The 22,824-nt window shown below is 41.7% G+C and overlaps 1 protein-coding gene across 1 annotated transcript in view; it reads right to left on the bottom strand.

Annotated features, from left to right (window-relative positions):
- RSBN1 (round spermatid basic protein 1) overlaps positions 1-22,824 on the bottom strand; it is a 50,220-nt gene that overhangs the window by 15,302 nt on the left and 12,094 nt on the right. The window contains exon 2 of the mRNA XM_089514379.1: positions 3,578-4,248. Coding sequence (XP_089370505.1) covers positions 3,578-4,248 — 671 coding nt within the window. The remainder of the gene's footprint in view (positions 1-3,577; positions 4,249-22,824) is intronic.

Raw genomic sequence — 22,824 nt, 5'->3', positions numbered from 1 at the left:
TCACTTAGAAAATATCATTCTAGATTAGCATGGAAGAAAAAATGTCTGCTTTACCAAAATTATAGCTCGGGAGGGGGAAAGGAAGAACCCAGACCACTGAAGAAATGAAATGTAAAAGGTACTGCTGGACAGGATCCAACAAAGCAGTTTTGCATATAGAACTGGAAATTCCAGCAGAAAGGGGGGGGGGGCTCCTCTCTCCGCTGCAATGTCCCTTGTCCTCCCAAAATCTATTCCAAAGGTCTGGGAAATCTTTAAAAACAACTCTTGGGAGCAGGAGTAGCAAGGACATTCTACTGAACAGGGTAACAGCATGATAGAGGATTTTGGTCTGCCGAAAGAAATATGTAGGGGGCTAGAAATATAGCACTGAAATAGGCTTTGGACAACAAATGGCCACCAATGCAAGGATGTGTGAACGTAGCAATGAAAGGAACAAGCAATCCAGTGACAAAAAAAGAAATCAAGCTAACATGATCTCAGGATGGAGAAACAACACGGCCTCTACATGAGGACCACCTTCCACGGTATTCAGAAGCTGAGTAAAGATTTGGTATGGCAATTTATTCATTATTTAATCCCATCTTTCCACTAAAAAAAACAAGTCAAGGTGGCTAAGGCCTGTTACAGACTGCCAAAATAAAGCTGCTTCGGGTCTCTTTGGAGGTATGCTGTTTAAATGATGCATGCATCCTAAGAATCCGGAAGCTGCACCAAAGCTGCACTCCAGTGCTTAGGAATGGAGTGTGGCTTTGGCGCGACCTCCGGACTCTTAGGACCCATGCATCATTTAAAAGAGACCCGAAGCAGCTTTATTTTGGCAGTCTGTAACAGGCCTAAGAAACACATTAAAACATATTTAATATAGTAACAGTTGAAAAAGTTAAAGTCCCCAAGACACCAAGGCTAGAAACTAATCACAATCCATTTAAGATTCTGAGACTAGACTTCCAGGTTAAAGATGGCTTCATAATATAATGAGGTACGCATTATTGTTGCCAAGTCAAACTAAAAACTGTTTATGACAAGTGCTGGTTACAATCGTATTTTTAAAATAAACTGATCTGTCCTATTTGCATGTGTAATGAAAGAACATTTGTGTCGCCCTCCCTTGTTGCAGGCCTTTCCATCCAAAAGGAGATCAAGTATCAGGCTGGGGATTCTTTTACACACACACTACTTGGCAGCTAAGGCATCACTGTTGATGAAGTGAAAAGGAGATCCAGCACTTACTACCATAGCTGAGGCTGCACCATAAAGGATTACACAGAAGTAGAGCAAGCAACAGCTCCTGCTTGTGCCTCTACCACCCCCACCACCCCGCCCCATGTATCACCATTCCTTTCAGAGCAAAGTGGGTTTTGCGGAGGTAGAGATGGAGGTAAAGGTAGCAGCAGAACAAGCAGACACAGCTGAGCTCATTTTCTCTCTTCCATTTTGCAGGCAATATTTTTGTCTCTTCTTCTACTTCATTTACCAGTCCTCCTGTTCTTACTTATTCATTTATTTCCTACTTTTCTACAAGCATGGCATTCATGACAGCTAACAATGAAAATTAAAACAGAATAATATAACTAAAATGAATAGTAAAAAAGTTGAACAATTAAACAAAACAAAACATAAAAATCTCACTGAATTAAAATCAATCTAAAAAATTTTAAAACATAACAAAAGAAAAAAATAAAAGAGACACAACTTTAAAAACATCTTCTGGGCAACAACTTAATGGTCAAAATATTGTCTAAATAAATAAATAAAACTCCAGAGAAGATGCCAGCCACACATGCTGGCGAAACGTCAGGAAGAAACTCTTCTAGAACATGGCCACATAGCCTGAAAGACCCACAAAAAACTGGATGCTGGCCATGAAAGCCTTCAACTTCACAAAAAGTCTTTGCCTAATGACAGAAATAGAGATGGGAGGGAGCAGCCTGGGAGCAGCCACCAAAAAGACCATATCTCCTGTCCTATCCAAATGCTTTTAATGAAGTGGGGACACAAAACAAAATCCTTCCCTGACATCTGAAAACTCTGCTATATCCCATTATAAAAGCTGTTTGGATATCATGTGTAGGAAGCCTGTAAAATCATGTTAGCCAGGTGATTCTTTTTTTATTTTTATTTTTAAAAAATCTGACTTTTAAACTTGAAATGAGGTAAAAAAAATTCTAAAAATGCATCTAATAAACAGGTTACATCTAGGAATATTAGCCCTATAGTTAATGGTAATGAAAAGTCAAAGTCTCCTTGCTAAAGTAAATCATGTGATCACGCCTTGATTTTAAATCACCTTGGTTTAAAAGCCAACCGACTTTGTTAGTTTGCCCCTTTTTGCCCATGTTGTCTTGCAGTAATCTCTATGTATCTATTAGTCCGAGACTTACCTACACTGCTCTAGAGTAATATACTAATGAAAGATCATTAAAGTCTGGAGGATATGGGCTCACCTTGATCTTCTTCACAAAACAGCTGCTATCTCAACAGTAAACGACTCAGGTAAGATACAATACAAGCTGTATTCATTTGTACTAACTGCACCTGCAGTTTGCCACTGAGAACCTTTTGCCTGTTTGGAGATGGGAAGCTTACTTCATAAATTAAAGCTAAACTGTCATATCAAGAAGGGGTACATGATTATAAGGCTGTTCAATTTCATCCAGTGAGATACTACATTCAGAGACCCTATATCCAACCTTTCATTAAATCATGTTACAGTGATAAACTGTGATGGTTAATATTTAAATTTTAATATTCTAAATCATAGAAAAGAATAGTGTAGAACTGAGAGTGGCATACCTTCTCTGTAACAAACCATAATCCTTAATGCCAACTGAGCCACTATTCCTCCCAACCTCTTAATTAAATGTTTTAATAACTTTCTTTTAACCATGGGCAACTAGAAAGCAGATCTCCTACTTCCAGCCAATCCTGTTCCTTTCATATTCCTCTGAATAAAAAGCATCCTACATGGAAAGAAAACTGCAGTTCTGCTTTCTAGGATGCCCAGAAAAGTGTGAGTGGGTGGATGTTTTGTTTTTTCTCTGCTGCAACTGCTTGGTAGACCTGGGAGATCTGGAATGGAATAGTGACCAGCCTGGGTAAAAAACCATTTTGCAGCTCTACTCTGTTCGAAACCATAAGCAATGTCAACCTCTATGGCAATGCTTCTTAAATTACCTAATGTAAGGGAACCAGTATCTTATTTTATATTATTATTATTATTATTATTATTATGCAATACGCCTATTCATTTTTATTTCCTCCCTGGAAGCTCTCCAGAAACCAGCAGCTGGTGACTCATGGACTAGCACTGGTCCTTAGACACCACTTTGAATAGCATCACTCTGTGGGGTGAGATACTGAATGTGTGTTCTGTGAAGGAAAGTTATGTAGAATGGGTGTTTTGATGGTTAAGAAGAAGGTAAGTAGAAGCAGACAAATGGAAGTGGGCATTGATTTTGGCACAGTTTTCACAATTATTATCCATCACAGTATTTTCCTTATTACTGCCAGATTCTGAAGTCATTTAAATGGTCAATTTCATGTTCTATTACATCTTTGGGATAGCTTCTCTTACCTGAGTGTGAAAATTTGAAATGGTGGTTGTTTCAATATCTTTCTTGCCAAGGATTTCCATTTTCACTGGAGTGTTAGGAAAATTAAAAGCAAAATAATCCAAGAAGTCTGGCAGGTAGGCAGCTGCCCCATGAACTATAGCAAGAGCATAGTATGCTGCATTTTTTTCATTTTCACTGAATGTCAAAGCAAGAAACTCTTCTGCAAATCTCTCCATCTCCACTGGAGATAAAAATGAGAGTTCATCCATATAGGCATGAAGTATCAGGGCTCCTCCATTTGACTGACGCTCTTCATGAATAAAATTACTAAATTTAGTGCCTGTTTTCAAGAAGCTGTTGCGAACAGAATGTTCCTGGTGGGTAGTAAATGGAGACTGCACCCCCTGGGGTATCCTATATTCCTGCACACCCAAATTCAACTGACACAGCTGTTCATCTTTTAGATACCTAAAAGTTTCCTTGTTCTCTTCCAAGTTATCACTCTCCCCTGGAGTCAAAACCTCTTTGTTGATACGGGTAAGACCAGCACACACCGTCTGTACTTCTTTGTTGTACATTTTCAGATGCCTGCCCCTTGTGTCTTCTCTATGTTTCTTTTTCTTCTTTTTCTTTATTTTCTTTACAATAAGACTGTCAGCTCTCTGGGTCTTTCCATTTTCATCTCGGCTTTCTAAAAATAATAAGAAAATTAGCATTCTATTGTTGCAATATAACCACCCAGAAATACAGTCACAAACATTAGGAAATAAACTCTATATATACTCCCATCCCCAGACAATAGTGTGGGAACTTGGCATTTTTCAGTGTTTGAATGTACCAGATTAGGAAGTTGATGCATCCAATTTGGAAAATAATGTTTGAGAAAGTGTAACAAAATGGCTTCAAAGTTTTAAGAACACAACTAGGAATTGTATTGGACTGTAAGTCTTCAATTGCCAAACATCCCTGTGTTTTGCTTCAATGGACTATCCTCTAACATTTGTTTCAAGTGTTACTAAAAAAAGAAGGGACAAATGCAACATGGCTTTATCTTTTAAAATTAAGCCTACAGAGTAAAAGCAGGCCTGATTTTTCATAATATCATTCCTTATCACAAGCATTTCTCTTAGGCTGCATCTGCACTGCAGAAATAATCAACTTTGACACCTTTTTAATTGCAATCGCTCAATGCTATGGAATTCTGGGAATTGTAGTTTGTTGTGGCACTAAAGCTCTCTGATAGAGAAGGCTAAATGTCTCACAAAACTACAATTCCTACAAGTCCACAGCAGTGGTGTCGAACTGGATTATTTCTGCAGTGTGGATGCAGCCTTAGTCAGCCATACAAACAGCAGCTGGAAAAAGAAGTGTTTACTTCAAGTCACTATACTACTATGCTGCACTGATTTGTGCTATCAGCACCTCTGTGTACCATATATACTCATGTATAAATCGACCTCATATATAAGTCGAGGGAAGTTGTTGGGTCCAAAATCATGAATTTTGATATGACCCGTGGATAAGTCGAGGGGCAAACACCAGAGGATGTTACAAAAGATCCAAAGGGGGGAAAACAAAGCACCACTTCCTTCCCTATATCTCCCTCTCTGGACCTCTCCAAAGCATCAGTCTCGGCATGGAAAAGGGGAAACAAACCTTGGCGCACACGCACATACACACACACACCCTCTTCCCCTTACCAGGAACATCTCCAAGGCTCATGGCTTGCGTAAAGGAGGACAGACCCCACTGTCTCTCTGCTTGACACCCCCAGGACTCCCAAGGCTCATGGCTTGTGAAAAAGAGGACAGACCCCACTGTCTCTCTGCTTGTCACCCCCAGGACTCCCAAGGCTCATGGCTTGTGAAAAGGAAGACAAGACCCCACTGTCTCTCTGCCTTCACCCCCAGGACTCCAAGGGTCATAGCTTGACAAAACAGAGGACAGGCCTTTCTCTCTCTCTGCCTTTCACCTCCAGGACTCCCAAGGTTCAGGGCTTGCAAAAATAGAGGACAGACCTTTCTCTCTCTCTGCCTTTCACCTCCAGGACTTCCAGGCAAAACAGTGTACAAGCCATGGCATACATTGCCTCAGCAGCAGCTTGTCAGCTCAGGCTGCGCGGGAAAGCTGAGAGGGAAACAAACACACACAGAGGGAGAGAGGAGAGCGGGCGCTGGGGCTTCAAACAGGGAGCCATTACAAGGCTATTATTATTATTATTATTATTATTATTATTATTATTATTATTATCCTTTATTTATAAAGCGCTGTAAATTTACACAGCGCTGTACATACAATCTTTTTAATTGGACGGTTCCCTGCCCTCAGGCTTACAATCTAAAAAGACACGACACAAAAGGAGAAGGGAAAGGTGGTGGGGAAGGGGCCTCTCTAGTAGAATTATATATATAAAATACATAGCAATACAGGAAATGATTCAATAAAACAGACAACAAAAGAACAACAAAAAGCAAGTGACAATTATGCAATGCCTGGGAACGCTTCTCGGAACAGGATGGTCTTCAGCTCTGTTTTGAAGCTGGTTAAAGAAGAGATGGCTCTTGTTTGTGGGGGAAGAAGGTTCCAGGAGTGAGGGGCAGCGAATGAAAAGGGGCAAATCCGAGATGGGGCAGAGGAAATCCTGGGCTGGGACAGCAGACCTTGAGTACCAGAACGGAGGGCCCTAGTGGGAAGGTGAGAAGAAATAAGGTCTGATAAGTAAGGAGGGGCCAGCCCATGGAGGGCTTACAGAGAAACGTGGGCACTACTTCTTTCAAGAAATTTATTAGCATTAACTCATTGTCCCGTACATAAGTCTACCCGTGATTTTGGAGTTCATTTTGGGGCATAAATTTTTCGACTTATAGTCAAGTATATACGGTATGTATTATATGATTCTGTATTACCACAGGATTCATAACCCTTTCAAAAATCTCAGCTTCCATTTTTTAAAAAAGAAAGAAAATCTTAACTCCTTAAGTCTGTAAAGCTGCATATGGAGAACCGGGCTGACAATGATAGCTTACAATCAAAAAACAGAGAAAGGCCTTAAAGTTCTCTAGTTGCTGGCTAGAATTTGATTCCATGTTTCACCCCATGCCTAGAAAAACCAGAACAATATTAACACTGTGTAGATCTTCAATAAAAGTTTGCACTATTTATGCCCATTATGAAATTTGACTTGATAGTGTTGTAATGAAGTCTATAATGGCCAATAAACAACCTCAGTCCAGAAGTTCTGAAGCTCACTCTCCAAAGTTAATGGCATTCACACTGTCCTAAATGGATAGCTGCCTTGAAGGAAGAAGTGAGAAGTGACAATCTAGGCATGTTCAATTATCTATCTTTGTCATTTGAGGTGCCAATTTCCTATATATTTAAAGAAGCTGATATCATCTTATGTTGGTACACCAGTCTTTACCAGTACCGTAACAATATAAAAAGAAAAGAAGCAGGGAAGGAATCTAGCAACAGCTTTAAGACTGATTTAGTTCAGCATGAGCTTTCATAGGCCTGTTACAGACTGCCAAAATAAAGCTGCTTCGGGTCTCTTTGGAGGTATGCTATTTAAATGATGCATGGGTCCTAAGAGTCCGGAGGTCGCGCCAAAGCCACACTCCATTCCTAAGCGCTGGAGTGCAGCTTTGGTGCAGCTTCAGGATTCTTAGGGTGCATGCATCATTTAAATAGCATACCTCCAAAGAGACCCGAAGCAGCTTTATTTTGGCAGTCTGTAACAGGCCATAGATTTCAATCCATGTTATCAGTGGATGAATTCAGATATTAAAGCACAGGTATCTTAGTAGTTATATGATGCTGGGGGTGAAATCTGACTTTAGGGTAATACTGAAAAATGCAAACTGCAATCTCAGCCATATACTCTGAAGAGCTGAATAAGAGAATATAGGTTTGTCAGGCAGGTGATGTGATAGTTCTGGAGTTGAAAACATTCTGCCTACCAAAAGTTGGATCCCTTAAACTCAGAAACTCGTCCTTTGTTAAATGTGCAGTTGTGAAGACTCATATTAATACAGTGAGCTCTTTGTACCTACTGGGGTTTGGTTCCAGGATCATCCGTCAATAACAAAATCCATGGATGCTCAAGTCCCATTAAATACAATGGTGTAGTAAAATGGTGTCCCTTATATAAAATGGCAAAATCAAGGTTTGCTTTTTGAAATTTATATATATTTTTAATATTTTCAAACTATGGATGGTGGAATCCGTGGATAAAGATTCTGTGGATACGGAAGGCTGATTGTATATGCCAAGTGCCAAGAAACAATTATCTCCGTTCATGCCTCTGCTAATGTTTTGGAATATGTGGAATAAATTCACTATTCAACAGCGACAGCTTGGATCTCACTGCTCCATCCTTTGGTAACATCCCGAATATTGTAACACATTATACATAGGTCTGACTTTGAATGCTGTTCAGAAATTGCAGCTGGTAAAAAATACAGCCACAAAGTTCTTAGCTGGTGTTATGATTAAGCCTCTGCTTCACTGGCTGCATTGGCTCCCTGTTCATTTCTGGACTCTGTTCAAAGTGTTCATTTTGACCTTTAAAGCTTTTCATAGCTTAGGAACAGATGATCTGAAGAACCACTTGTCTCTACATGTGCCTTTTCATATACAAAGATGTAAAATAGGCCTTTTTACTTGTATACACAATACACATAGCAAGGGAAAGGACTTGTTCTTGCTGGCTAGCCTAGAATCTACCTTGATTATCTCAATATCAAAGTCTACTTTATTTGCACAGCCTTCTTACATCCTCTGTATGCTATTTCATGCTATCTGGTGGTGATTTTATTTTCACCAACTGTTTTTACTTCCCACTTTGATAGAGTGGTATAGTAATATTCTTGTTTAAGTTTACTGTATTGTATTTTAACTTGATTTATAAGCTGGCCTTGAAATCTGTTGAAAGGCATAAACAACATTTTAAAGTAAACAACAGTAAAACTTTGAGTTGCATTTATTTTTCAGTACAAGTGCCAGCAATCTTAAATCATCAGTACTGATCTTGACAGGTATGCAGTCAGACCTGGTTAGTTCTTGGATGGGAGACCACCAACAAATACTCAGTATTGTAGACCATATTTCAAAGGAAGGAACATGCAAAACTACCTCTGAGTATTCCTTACCTAAGAAAACCCTAGAATTCATGGCTTTGCCATAAGTCAATGGGCGACTTGAAGGCATACATGTGCATGTGTGTGTGTGCGCACGCACACACACACACCACTTACTTATGTTTAAGAAGAAAATGTGTTTAGGCAGCTAATTTTTACAGTCCGCCCTTGCCTTATGCGGGGGATCCGTTCCAAACCCCCCCACACGCGCATAAGACAAACTGTGCACATACTCAAACCCATTTGTTTGAATGGGGCGTGCCCCTGTGGCGCATGGCATGCCACACACCATGGCCGCACGCCTCATTCATTGTATTAGGGTTTGCTGTTCGTGTGACTTTGAGTCCACGTATGGTGAGCCCCCATATGGCGCAGATGTGCTGTATTTCTGATGGAGATCAAAACAAGGATGTGGGAAATTTCCTTTTAGAATATAGCAAAACAGAAGGGGAAATGTCAGTATTTCTCATAGCTGATACTTCATAAGGTTTCATTGTGCGATAGGCACAGCCACTGCTAGACTGTTCTCTTCTAAAGCCCTAAGGAAAAGTATGCCAAGAAGAAAAACCAGCAGCCTCTACAGCAGTGGTGGAAATCATACAGCCCTGTTAGACTACACCTCCCAGAAGTCCTCTCCACTAGCTACGCTGGCTAGGACTTAAAGGACTTGCAATCTAGTACACCTGGAAGTGCACATGATTCCCACCCCTGCTTACTGTAGAACTATAGTGGGCCCTTGGTATCCACTGCGATTTGGTTCCAGGACTCCCTGCAGATACCAAAATCGGTGGATGTTCAAGTCCCATTAAACACAATGGTGTAGTAAAATGGGGTTCCTTATATAAAATGGCAAAAATCAAGATTTGTGATTTGGAATTGTGTGTGTGTGTGTGTGTGTGTGTGTGTGTGTGTGTTTCAAACTATGGATGGTTGAATCGGTGGATAAAGAATTAGTGGATATGGAGGGTTGACTGTATTAGACAAGACCAAAATGCAGAGATCAAGAGAAGGTTTCAAGAAGTAATGCAAAAATTTTCCAGATTATGTAAATCTACTTAAAATGTTTGTTTTAACAAAGGAGTAATTTGGCTGGTGCAACCAACCTGGCAAGGATTTGGTTGTGAAGAACTGAAGTCCCATGCTGTCAAAACTAAATTTGCCATGTTCCACTCCTTAAAGAACTAAAATTGCAGTCAAGCATATGAAGATGGTAGCCTGGGAATACTGGTATATTTTTTATGATTTGCAGTAGATCAGAAAGGGTGTCCAAACACCCAAACATTTGATATAAAAGGTACAAAAAGAGGTTCTCCCCTTTCACACTTCCTTCCAGCTGACAGAACTCTGAATTCTAGTAAAAAGCAATGCTGATTCCACAAACCTAATCTTTCAATATTTGCTGCAGGTGACTCACACTAGTCTTAATCAAAAATATAACAGAACAGAACAGAAGAAACGTTGCATTTGGCCCAATATCAGTTACCTGAAGTAACAAAGAATGAAGGACTTTTCTGCTGAGTATTAGTCTTAAGAACATTTACAAGTTCAGAACATTCAGAAGTTCAGGCAAATCTGTTATGTCACTGAGGTTCTCCTCAGACTATCTCAAAATAGTCTTTTCATCAAGATCCTAATTCACTTGACTGCACACCTTACTATATGGCGCTGATGCTGAGGTAACACGGCAGTCATAACAGTTATTAGAAAGATCAGTGGCAACCTTATATTGTAATTTTGAACATATTTATCAAAAATATGTTTCTTGATTACAAACTGGCATGCTGTGAAAAAAAAGACTAGAATCTAACTGCTTACTATGAACCTATATTAGGACAGTGATTCCCAAAACTGGATCTGTAAATGTTATTTGCAGCTCCCAGAAGTCCAAACAGCATAGATAATGATCTGAATATCTGGGAATTTCAATCTATCCTGAGCAGTCTAAATACTGAATCCCATCTGAAGTTAAGCAAGGTCAGCTCTGCTTAGTACTTGGACAGGAGACTAGTTAATAGCAGGTGCTGTGTGCTTTATTTCAGAAGAAGGAATTGGCTAAGCTATCTCTGAATATTCCTCACCTAAGGAAATCCTGTGAAATTCATGGGACTACCGTAAATCGACAGGCAACTTGAAGCCACATGTTGTTGTTGTTGTGTGCCTTCAAATCGACCCTAAGGTGAACCTATCATGGGGTTTTCTTGGCAAGTCTCTCCAAAGGGGGGATTGCTATTGGCATTCTCTGAAACTGAGAGAGTGCAACATGCCCAGGGTCATCCAGTGGGTTTCATGGCCAAACAGGGATTCGAACCCTGTTCTCCAGAGTCATAGTCCAAAGCAACCTTTGTAGTAGAAGTGAGGCACTGAAGTTTGAGATATCAACCCTCCCACTGGAATGAGAGAACTACTGAAACATGAAAGAAGAAAGAAAACAAGGTAATGTTAGAATTGTTGGTCTATTCCTTGACTGACAACTAGGATCATAGATTTGTTTGCTTAGTAGAGTTAATATGCAAACAAAACTCAGTTAAAACCAAAGATCTGTGCAATGGGATGGGCTCACCATAATGTATCTTCAGGCACACAACACCAAGCATGGTAGGCTCAATCAAGTTCCAGCTGGGAGTCAAAATGGTCACATTTCTTATTACTCAATTAAGAAATAACTGCAATATTTGTATTTTGTTTGGTTTAAACACTGAGGTGTACATGATTAGCAATTGTAGTGTCACAGTTAGAGTCGTCAGCACTAAATTGTACTGTACTAGCATTCAAATGAAGAATGCTGATCTGTAAAGGACTTTCTTTTGTTCAAACTGTAAATATTTTATGACAGAACTGTCTTTATAGAAATAAAGAGCCATCTCCAGAGTCATGTACATCTTGAAAAATGGAAGCACCAGCATTTTCAATTGCACTTGGGAATGAAACAGTAAACAAGCTGAATTGTTTAAGTCTTCCCATTCACCAATCATAATTAAAAGTCCTGCTAATAAGACATTACATTAGTCTAAAAAAAATTGGGCATGACCATGTGGCAGACAGTTACTACATCCAATGTGCCATTCTTATAAGATGACTCCTCTACATGGACTAAGCCAGCCTCCCACCACCACTTCAGAATCCTCCCATTCTGTGTAAAAGCTGCCAGTGGGCTACTCCTCCAACTCTCAACTCCAGAATGGGACTGCCATAGATCTCTGAAGAGCCTCTACAAAATGTAAATATTATCTGGTATTTAAGTATTATCCATTTCAAATGCAGAAACATAGAATCATAGAGTTGGAAGCAGGGCTGGGGAGTGAGAATAAGGAGTAAAGGAGAAAGAGGATTTTTTACAGGAGTAGGAGTAACATTAGAAAAAAATATATCTTATTCCAGAGTGGGACAAAGAGTAACCCTAAAATCACCACTAGTCCCCAGCCCTGGTTGGAAGAGACCACAAGGGCTATCCAGTCCAACCCCCCTGCCATGCAGGAATTCACAATCAAAGTACCCCAATAGATGGCCATCCATCCTCTGTTTAAAAACCTCCAAAGTAGGAGACTCCCCCACTTTCTGAGGGAGTGTGTTCCACTGTCAAACAACTCTTATTGTCAGAAGGTTCCTCCTAATGTTGAACTGGAATCTCTTTTCCTGTAGTTTGAATCTATTGCTTCGTGTCTTATTCTCTGGAGCAGGAGAAAACAAATGTGCTCGATCCTCGATATGATACCCTTTCAAATATTTATACAGGGCTATCATATCACCTCTTAGCCATCTTTTCTCCAGGCTAAATATGCCCAGCTCCCTACGTCTCTCCTCATAAGGCATGGTTTCCAGACCCTTCACCATTTTAGTTGCCCTCCTTTGGATACGCTCCAGCTTGTCCACATCCTTATTCAACTGTGGTGCCCAGAATGGAACGCAGTATTCCAGGTGAGGCCTGACCAAAACAGAATAGAGTGGCACTAATCTTTTCCTTGATCTAGACCAGGGGTAGGCAACCTGCGACCCGCGGGCCGGATGCGGCCCGGCGAGGCCTTGGGACCGGCCCCAGCCCGGTCCTGCCGCTGATTGCCGCCAGGGCCTTTGGCGTCTCGCACGAGGGGCATGGTGGGGCAACTGTCTATAGAAGCCTCAGAAACATGCATTTATCTTAACATTTTTTTAAAAAATCAGCAATTTTTTTTGTGTGTCCTCCATTTTTTATTTAAAAAGTGCCCTCCATTTGAAAATTTTGTCCTACATTTGTCCCAGTTTATTTATTTATTTAATTTTTTTTTAAAAAAAAAAATATTTAATTATTTATTTTTTGGCTTCGGCCCCCCAGTTGTCTGAGGGACAGCAATCCGGCCCCCGGCTCAAAAAGGTTGCCTACCCCTGATCTAGACACTATACGTCTACTGATGCAGCCTAGAATTGCATTGGCCTTTTTAGCGGCTGCATCATTCTGCTGACTCATGTTCAACTTGTGGGCTACTAGGACTCCTAGATCCCTTTCACATGTCATCTTGTTAACCCAGGTGTCCCCCTATAGCTATGCATTTCATTTTCTCTGCCTAAGTACAGTACCTTACATTTCTCCCTGCTGGAGTTCATTTTATTAGTTTTGGCCCAGTTTTCTAATCAATTAAGGTCATTTTGAATGTTGATCCTCTCCTCTGGGGTATTAGCTACTCCTCCTAATTTGGTGTCATCTGCAAATTTAATAAGCATGCCCTCTATTCTTTCATACAAATTGTTGATAATGATGTTAAATAGCACTGGGCCCAGGACAGAACCCTGTGGCACCCCACTGGTCACTTCTCTCCACAATGTGGACCACTGCTGATAACCCTTTGGGTTCAGCCAGTCATCCAATCACTAATCCACCTAACAGTTGCACTCTCTAGCCCACATTTTACAGTACTAGCTTGTTTTTAAGAATATCATGGGGGACCTTGTCAAAGGCCTTACTGAAATCAAGATATGGTATGTCTACATCATTTTACATATGCATGCACACATACACACTCCCTGTCCTCTACTTTGTTCTTCTCACTGCCTTTGTTTCCTGCCCCACTTCCTTTCTTTCCCTCTGAAACTGTTACAGCCTCATCCACAAAGTAGTCACAGCCTAGTCTCAATGAGCCACTTATCCTCACTGAAACCAAATACACACTTCTCTGAATTTCACTGTAACTAGGACTGAAATAATTACACTGTCATCCAGCTGTTAATGTCTCATTTTATTCCCTTTCTCTATGGGCCCATACAGACAGGCCAAAATAAAGCTGCTTCAGGTCACTTTGGAGGTATGTTGTTTAAATGGCACGTGCATCTTAAGAGACCAGAAGCTGCACCAAAGCTGTGCTCCAGTCCTTAGGACGCATTCATCATTTAAACAGCTTACCTCCAAAGTGACCCGAAGCAGCTTTATTTTGGCCTGTCTGTATGGCCCCTATGTTTCACATAGCAAACTCCTTGGTGAAACAACCTGCCATAACTTTTATTGCATATCAACATATACATAGGCATTATGTACATTATATAGATACATAGTCTGTTTCTGTCTTCCACCCGCTACATCCCTGTGTTCTGTGTCATATAGCAGTTAGCATATCAAGGAGATCTATTATTGCCTTGTAGCATAATTTATTAACATAAACTGAGAGTACTGTATTCCACTTGCCCCACACTCCAGGCATGACAGTTTGGCATGCCTATGCCTGTACCTCAGCTGTGAATGTTCCAGTGTTATCCAAATTACATAAAACACATTTATCCCCATTAGCATGCCTGTACATTCACATTCTGACACACGCTCACAGACACACCTTATTTCACCCTGTAGGTCAGGGGTAGGCAACCTTTTTGAGCCGGGGGCCGGGTTGCTGTCCCTCAGACAACTGGGGGGCCGAAGCCGGGGGTGGAGCTTCCACCCTCCGGGGGCGGAGCTGTACACGGGGGTGGAGCTTCCACCCTGTGGGGCGGAGCTGCATGCCAGGGCGGAGCTTCCACTATCTGGAGGCAGGGCCACATGTCAGGGGTGGAGTTTCCACCCTCCGGGGGCGGAGCCGCATAATAATAACAATATTTGCAAGAAGCGACTAGGCAAGGCCACAAAACAGCAAAAAATGCATGCCACTGTCTGAACCCAGAAATGTGCAAGCAAGTCCATGTGGGGGGATCTTGCAAAGACAATACCAAGGGATAACAACAATAATAATAGCAGTATTTGCAAGGATGGAAGCTACTAGGCAAGGCCACAAAACAGCAAAAAAATGCATGCCACTGTCTGAACCCAGAAATGTGCAAGCAAGTCCATGTGGGGGGATCTTGCAAAGACAATACCAAGGGATAACAACAATAATAATAGCAGTATTTGCAAGGATGGAAGCTACTAGGCAAGGCCACAAAACAGCAAAAAATGCATGCCACTGTCTGAACCCAGAAATGTGCAAGCAAGTCCATGTGGGGGGATCTTGCAAAGACAATACCAAGGGATAACAACAATAATAATAGCAGTATTTGCAAGGATGGAAGCTACTAGGCAAGGCCACAAAACAGCAAAAAAATGCATGCCACTGTCTGAACCCAGAAATGTGCAAGCAAGTCCATGTGGGGGGATCTTGCAAAGACAATACCAAGGGATAACAACAATAATAAGAGCAGTATTTGCAAGTATGGAAGCTACTAGGCAAGGCCACAAAACAGCAAAAAAATGCATGCCACTGTCTGAACCCAGAAATGTGCAAGCAAGTCCATGTGGGGGGATCTTGCAAAGACAATACCAAGGGATAACAACAATAATAATAGCAGTATTTGCAAGGATGGAAGCTACTAGGCAAGGCCACAAAACAGCAAAAAAATGCATGCCACTGTCTCAAAACACAAAGGCACAGGTAGTATAACCCCCCTCCCCCAATGAACAAACCTCTCACCTGGCTCAGTGGCTGTGGTTCTCTCTCTCTCTTCCCTCTCTTTCTCTCCCTTCCTCCCTCCCACCCTTTCTCTCTCTCCCTCTCTCCTCATAGAATCATAGAGTTGGAAGAGACCCCAAGGGCCATCCAGTCCAACCCCCCGCCATGCAGGAAATCAGAATCAAAGCATCCCCAAAGGAGCATGGGAGGGTTTTTTTTGCAAAGATAGTAAGGGAGTCACAAAGCATAGGAGGAACATAGAATCATAGAGTTGGAAGAGACCTCAAGGGCCATCCAGTCCAACCCCCTGCCATGCAGGAAATCAGAATCAAAGCATGCCCAAAGGAGCATTGGGGGGGGGGGGGTTTGCAAAGATAGTAAGGGAGTCACAAAGCATAGGAGAAACATAGAATCATAGAGTTGGAAGAGAGCACTAGGGCCATCCAGTCCAACCCCCTGCCATGCAGGAAATCAGAATCAAAGCATGCCCAAAGGAGCATTGGGGGGGGGGGGGGTTGCAAAGATAGTAAGGGAGTCAGTCACAAAGCATAGGAGAAACACAGAATCATAGAGTTGGAAGAGACCCCAAGGGCCATCCAGTCCAACCCCCTGCCATGCAGGAAATCAGAATCAAAGCATCCCCAAAGGGGCATTGGGGGGGGGGGGGGTTGCAAAGATAGTAAGGGAGTCACAAAGCATAGGAGAAACATAGAATCATAGAGTTGGAAGAGACCACTAGGGCCATCCAGTCCAACCCCCTGCCATGCAGGAAATCAGAATCAAAGCATGCCCAAAGGAGCATTGGGGGGGGGGGGTTTGCAAAGATAGTAAGGGAGTCACAAAGCATAGGAGAAACACAGAATCATAGAGTTGGAAGAGACCCCAAGGGCCATCCAGTCCAACCCCCTGCCATGCAGGAAATCAGAATCAAAGCATCCCCAAAGGAGCATGGGGTTTTTTTTGCAAAGATAGTAAGGGAGTCACAAAGCATAGGAGAAACATAGAATCATAGAGTTGGAAGAGACCCCAAGGGCCATCCAGTCTAACCCCCTGCCATGCAGGAAATCAGAATCAAAGCATGCCCAAAGGAGCATGGGGGGGGGTTGCAAAGATACCAAGGGAGAGTAAATCACAGTCACCAAGCAGAGGAAAATACATGCATCAACCAACCTCTTCAGTGGCTTGCTCCGGCTGGCTGGCTGGCTGGCTGGCTGGCTGGCTCTCTTACTTTCGCTTTCCTTTTCTCTGCCACCTCCTCCTTTCCCTCCCCTCCACACTCTTCTATCCATAGAGGGAGGCGGAGAGAGGAGGGCAGAGCTAGGAAAACGGAGCCAGGAGGGCGAAGGGCAGAGAGAGAAGGGAGGAGGGCGGAGCCCATTCGGAGGGCTGGCGCGGCCCTGCAGCCCTGGAACAGGGCTGCAGCAAGCGCCCCGGGCCTCCTAGAGGGGCGCCGCCATTTTGAAAAAGAAAATGGCGGCCGGAGCGGCGCCAATCGGCGGCGCAATCGGCGGCAGGGGCGAGCGCGGGCCAGGCCTAGAGGCTTCGCGGGCCGGATCCGGCCCGCGGGCCGCACGTTGCCGATGCCTGCTGTAGGTGCTGGTTCACTATCCACACCAAGGAGCCACTCAAAGACTGCATAACTTTAATAAGCTTCAACATAATAAAAAACAAACATTATTTTACTTTCTTTCCAGATCACAATTATGCAACTTTCATCATGTAGTTTTGGAAAATATTATGAACATTTGGAAGTTTCAGGGTTGGTTTAAATCTTGGTTGAAACAAAAAACATTGTTGGTTTTTTTAAAAACGAATTATTCCCATTTTCTTTAAAAGTTTGGATACTATTACAATTTTCCAATCTTCTTACTTGAAGAACAATGACTGCTTGAATGCAAACATTTTAAGTTCAGCCATTTTATTGGCAGTTGCTTATTGTTATTTTTAATCACTTTTATAGTGCAAGAAAAGTTATTGAGAAACTAATCCTTCAAGTAACATAAGTTCAACCCAAACAAGTTGCTTTTAAAAATCTGCAGAAACTGTTAGGAAAAAACACAGCCACTAAGGGAAGTCAGTAAAAGTATGAAAAAACAGTGCAGCCAGAAAAAAAACCATACATAGTTATAGTTATTTTAAGTATGTCTGATCATTTATGTCACTGCCTGAAATCAGAACAAGTTATCATCAATCAGATTGAGTCCACAAACACAGAAGTTGCCACTTGAACATGATTTCAAGCTACTATTGAGCTCCATGCTCACTAAATTTTGAAGATATGTTTTCAGAAGTATTTGAGTAAAAAGGAAGCTATAATTATATATTCATTTATTCACAACACATTTTAATGCAAGAGCCCCAGTAATCAAAAGGCAGTGCTATTTGTAACAAACCTATAAATTCCTTATTTCAAAAACATATCATATAGAGAGCAATGCTTCAAACTGTGTTGAGAGAGCATTCTAAAACCCTTCTCTTAAACCTTTGAAAGGTAATTTTCATCAGATTTGACAGAAGGGGTTCAGGTTGGAGAGGACACTCGGTGCAGCCTTGCAATGGTAGCTTATTGGTGTTCACAGTTCTAGAAAGGTGATACTGAAGCAAATAAAACACATAAGTGGTTCTCAAATGCTGATCTTCCAAATGTTTTAGACTTAGATCCTCTAGTTAGTAATACCAATTGTAAGGAATTCTGGGAGCTGTTGAATCAAACCTTGAGAGCCAGTAAAACAGATCCATGGAGTAAGGAAGAAAGTCATAATAGCTTTTGAAGAAAAAATAAGTAAGCTAAATTGATAGATTTCCATCACACCAAAGTGATCAGATTGCTTGGGTCCAAAACACACTACAAAATAGTACAGTTTGAGACTGCTTTAACTGCCCTGGCTCAATGCTAAGGAATCCTGGGGACTGTAATTCTGTGAGACATTTGGCCTTCTCTGTCAGAGAGCTCTGGTGCCACAATAAACTACAATTCCCAGGATTCCCTAGCAGTGGGGCAGGCAGGGTTTCAAACTAGATTATTTCTGCATTGTGTTTTGGACCTGAGATTCAAACACCAGAACCTCAATTTTGTTTTATATCTGAAGTTCTTTCCTTAGGTATTTTATACTGACATCTTTGACTGAATTGCGGAATAGTGTAAGAATTACTGGTGAAAAAAAATAGAAAGCTGGAAGAGTCTGAGACTTATAATTTAGTTTATGAGTGGAAGTCAGATTTATTTATTTATTGTTCTACAGCTCAAGATAGTATAGTGTGTGGTGAGGACTATAGTCCCAAAACATTTGAAGTGCCACAGTTGTTTACCCATATTTGATAAATATAAATGTTGACTATGACACACTATAATGTGTTTGCATTTCCTTCAGTAAAGGAGGAGAGCATTTGGTTTATATCTTCTGAGTTAACATACCCAGGAAAGACGACACTGCAGGGCTACACTCATCACAGGTTATGTTGCCTGGAAAACCAAAAGCTGCCCACTCCTGACACAGGTTATACATTCCTTGAATCCTCAAGCTAATTTTTTTCAGTAGTGATGATAATTCAACATCAGTTTGAAGTTATACACAGCCAAGTATCGTGCATCTGTTACAGACAGCTGTGCAAAGCAAGGATGAATCATTAATGTTATTAACTGTCAGTTTATCAAGAGACTACACAACAAAGACATGGGGGGTGGAAATGCTTAGATCTACTTAAGAATATTAGATCACACAATGCACTGTCCTATGTTTCTTTTCCCACAGCTACCTTGGGTCCTAATCCAGGAGAAAGGTGATTTATAAATAAATAAAATATATACCAGTGGTGTCACTACAGCGGGTGTAATCTGGTGTGGTAACTCATGGTATAACCTCCTATTGAATTCCTCCCATAACACATCATACAGAATCTTATAAATCATAATTCCCATATATCACTGAATGTAATGGTAATAGGTGTTACATGAACAACTAGCAAAATTGAAATTATACCTTTAAATTACAATATCATACACACAGCCTAAATGCATTTACATATATATAGTTCCATGTGGCTAAAGTGAAAATTTGGTAAGATATGATCTTTTAAAGAAGATTTTAAAAGAAAAAATTGCAAACTAAAAAATTAAAATTTCATTTTTAAAAAAAACTTGGGATCTCTCCTTTCTCCTCTCATTCAGCCTCACCCCACTTACACCATCTCTTCAGCATTTTAAAGGTACACAGGTGAATGCCACAGCCTGTTTCTGCCAAAAGGCAGATGTTTGGGGATCAGTGGTGTCACCCCACCTTAGGGTGTCACCTGGTATGGTCCCACACATCCTAGTGATGCCCCAAATAAATATAATATAAATAAATTATGCTGTAATTGTGACTAATAACTGAAAGTTCCAGAAGACCAACATGACTCATGTTTAAGTAAATGTACATGCATGCAGTACCCTAGAAATTATTTCAACAGAGTGTAGAGGATATACAGCAACAGTAATACTTTCTCTGTTCAAAATTTTAGCTTTTTAGTCCATGTAGTCCTGGTATAGCACAAAAAAGATGCTGGAAGTCTCTTGTCCTCTATGTATAAAATTCTATTCTATAACCTTCACAGCTAGAAAAAGAACAAAATCAATATCCAATCAAAGAGAAGAGGAAAGGAAGGCAGTAAGAGAGGGTACAAAAGCATTATTCCATCTTAAAATGGTCTGATGGTCACTAAAATATTCTACTGCTTCTTGAGCATACCAATTCCTGTACACTGGTAGAGTATGCCTTCAATTCCATTTGAATCTCTAGCAAAATCCATGACTTTTACCTTCACAAGACATGCAGAATATTAAAGGCTACCTCCTTTGAAATTGTCAAATCCAGATCTATACTAAACAAAATTGCAGGCAGAAGAGTGACACACAGTACCTACAGGTAAGCCCAATTATAACAGACAACTGGCTGAGTAAAGACTTCCTCCACCCTAACTCCCCATTATCTCTCTTTGTACTAGTTCCAATATCCAAGTCATAGTGGGAGAAAAAAGTTTGAAATGATGTGGAAGGAAAATGGGGGAGGGTTTAGCTTCCTCAGTTATTCATTCCTTTTAATTTAAAAGGGAAAGTCCACACACATTTTGGGTAAGAACAAACAAAATATACACATTAACAGCAAATGTAGCTGTCTCCATCCTATCTCATTTGGTCCATAGCTTTCAAAGTAGTAGCCATGTTAGTCTCTTGCAGCTTAAAAAGGAGCAGGGGAGAAAGGAATGCAGTAGTACTTTTAAGACTAAATGGTTTTCATTTCACCACAAGCTTTTGGGGATATAAACCTACTTCTTCAAATGCAATCCAGAGTTATGAAGCAACTACCCAATGACACTGTCAAAACTGTCTGACTGTCTTCTAGTCATGAGATTTTTGTTTCTCAGTGCCTTTTAGAGCTGTGATGGTGAACCAGTGGCACGTGACGCCATTTTGCCGGGCACAGGTGAGGGACAAGGAGGATCAGGCACACGCATGCCCCTTCCTCCTCCTCCCTGCCTTTTCCCAGCCTCCAGCTGTCTCTCCAGCTGCCTCATGCACCTCCTCTCAGCCTGCTCCCAGCCTTCAGCTGCCTCCCTGAGACGGCTGGATGCCAGGAAAAGGGCAGGAGGGATAGGAGAAGTGACTGATGTGCTCCAGTTGCTCCTCCCCAGAGATCTTTTCCGGCCTTCAGCTGTCTCCGGAGGAACAGCTGTGGGTCAGAAAAGGCCTGTGGGGAGGAGGAATGGGTACATGCAAACTCCTCCGCTCCCCATGGGGCTTTTCTGACCCATAGGTGCCTCTGGAGAGACTGCTATGGGTCAGAAACGGTCAGGGGGGCTGAGGAATGGCCACGTGCCGACTCCTCTGCTCCCCGCCATGGGCCTTTCCTGACCAAAGATGCCTCCCAGGGACAGCTATGGGTCAGTAACGGCCTGGGGGACAGAGGAAAGGCCACGTGATGACTCCTCCGCCCTCCCCATGGGCATTTCTCGATCCATAGCTGCCTCCGGAGAGACAGCTATGGGACAGGAACGGCCGCATGCCAACTCCTCCACTCCCCCATGAGCTTTTCCGGGAACAGCTATGGGTCAGGAACGGCTCAGATGGTGGAGGAGCAGCCACGTGCCGGCTCCTCTGTCCCCTCACGGGCCTTTCCTAACCCATAGGTGCCTCCCCAGAGACAGCTGTGGGTCAGGAATGGCCGTGTGCCAACTCCTCCACCCCCCACAGGCCTTTCCTGACCCCAGCTATCTCTCAGAGACAGCTGGAGGCCAGGGCAAGGGCAGGAGGAGAGGGAACAACAGCGCGCACCCATGGCTACTCCTTGAGCCTTCCCTGGCTTCTAGCTGTCTTTCAGAGACAGCTGGAGGCCAGGGAAAGGGTAGGGGGAGAAGTCTCGCTTCCAGAGAGCAGAAGCCCCCCCCCCCCCCCCGGCATGTGGACCTTAAAAGGGCTTTCTCTGCCCTTTGCCCACCAAGGCGACTCTGGCTATCCAACATGAAGAGAGGGAAAGGGAAACTGAATGTTTAATTAAGAGAAGGTAATTTTTTTTAAAATAACAAGAAAACTTGCAAAGAGAGGAAAATTCAAGTGAGTTGACAAGGACCTCAGAATGCAAAAGAAAATAGGAATAAAAATATGAACAGAAATAGAACACTTGAAGAAAAGCAAATCACATCTCACTTGGCAAGACAGTCAATAGTGAGTGTGTGTGTGTGTCTTCAAGTCTTCTGATAACTTATGGTGACCCCATGAATTTCATAGAGTTTTCTTAGGTAAGGAATACTCAGACCAATGCATAAAAGAAAGATTAGGTCAAGTCATCCTTGTCTGGTTGAGACTAGGAGTTAACTATATATGGATAATTCATTCTCTGCAGCCTGAGAATTCTTTAATTTTACATCTCTTTTTTGCAACAGACTCTGGGTACCACATTCTGGGTAGTGATGGTGGGGAATCAAAGCAGATCTGAAAAATTGGAAAAATACCCCTTACTGATTTAATAAATCAAATTGCTTTAGAAAAACAAATGATAGAAACTTTGTGGAAACATGATCAAAGTCCCATGCTTTTTGTTTTCAAAGGTACAAATGAGCTACTTAAATGCTCTAGTAAAGTGCTGAAAAACTTTTTTTTCAACGTTTAAGCAATTTAATATCTTTCATAAATCTTGGTGTTTAGGATTTTTTCCAGCCATGTACAACATATTGCCTATCCAATTTTCCTATTCTCCTTTTAGTAACTTCAAC

Source organism: Sceloporus occidentalis, unplaced genomic scaffold (assembly GCF_023333645.1).
Source record: "Sceloporus occidentalis isolate IW3139 unplaced genomic scaffold, rSceOcc1.0.p SCAF_3, whole genome shotgun sequence".
NCBI classification, from domain to species: Eukaryota; Metazoa; Chordata; class Lepidosauria; order Squamata; family Phrynosomatidae; genus Sceloporus; species Sceloporus occidentalis.
This window is presented reverse-complemented; position numbering and strand designations above follow the sequence as displayed.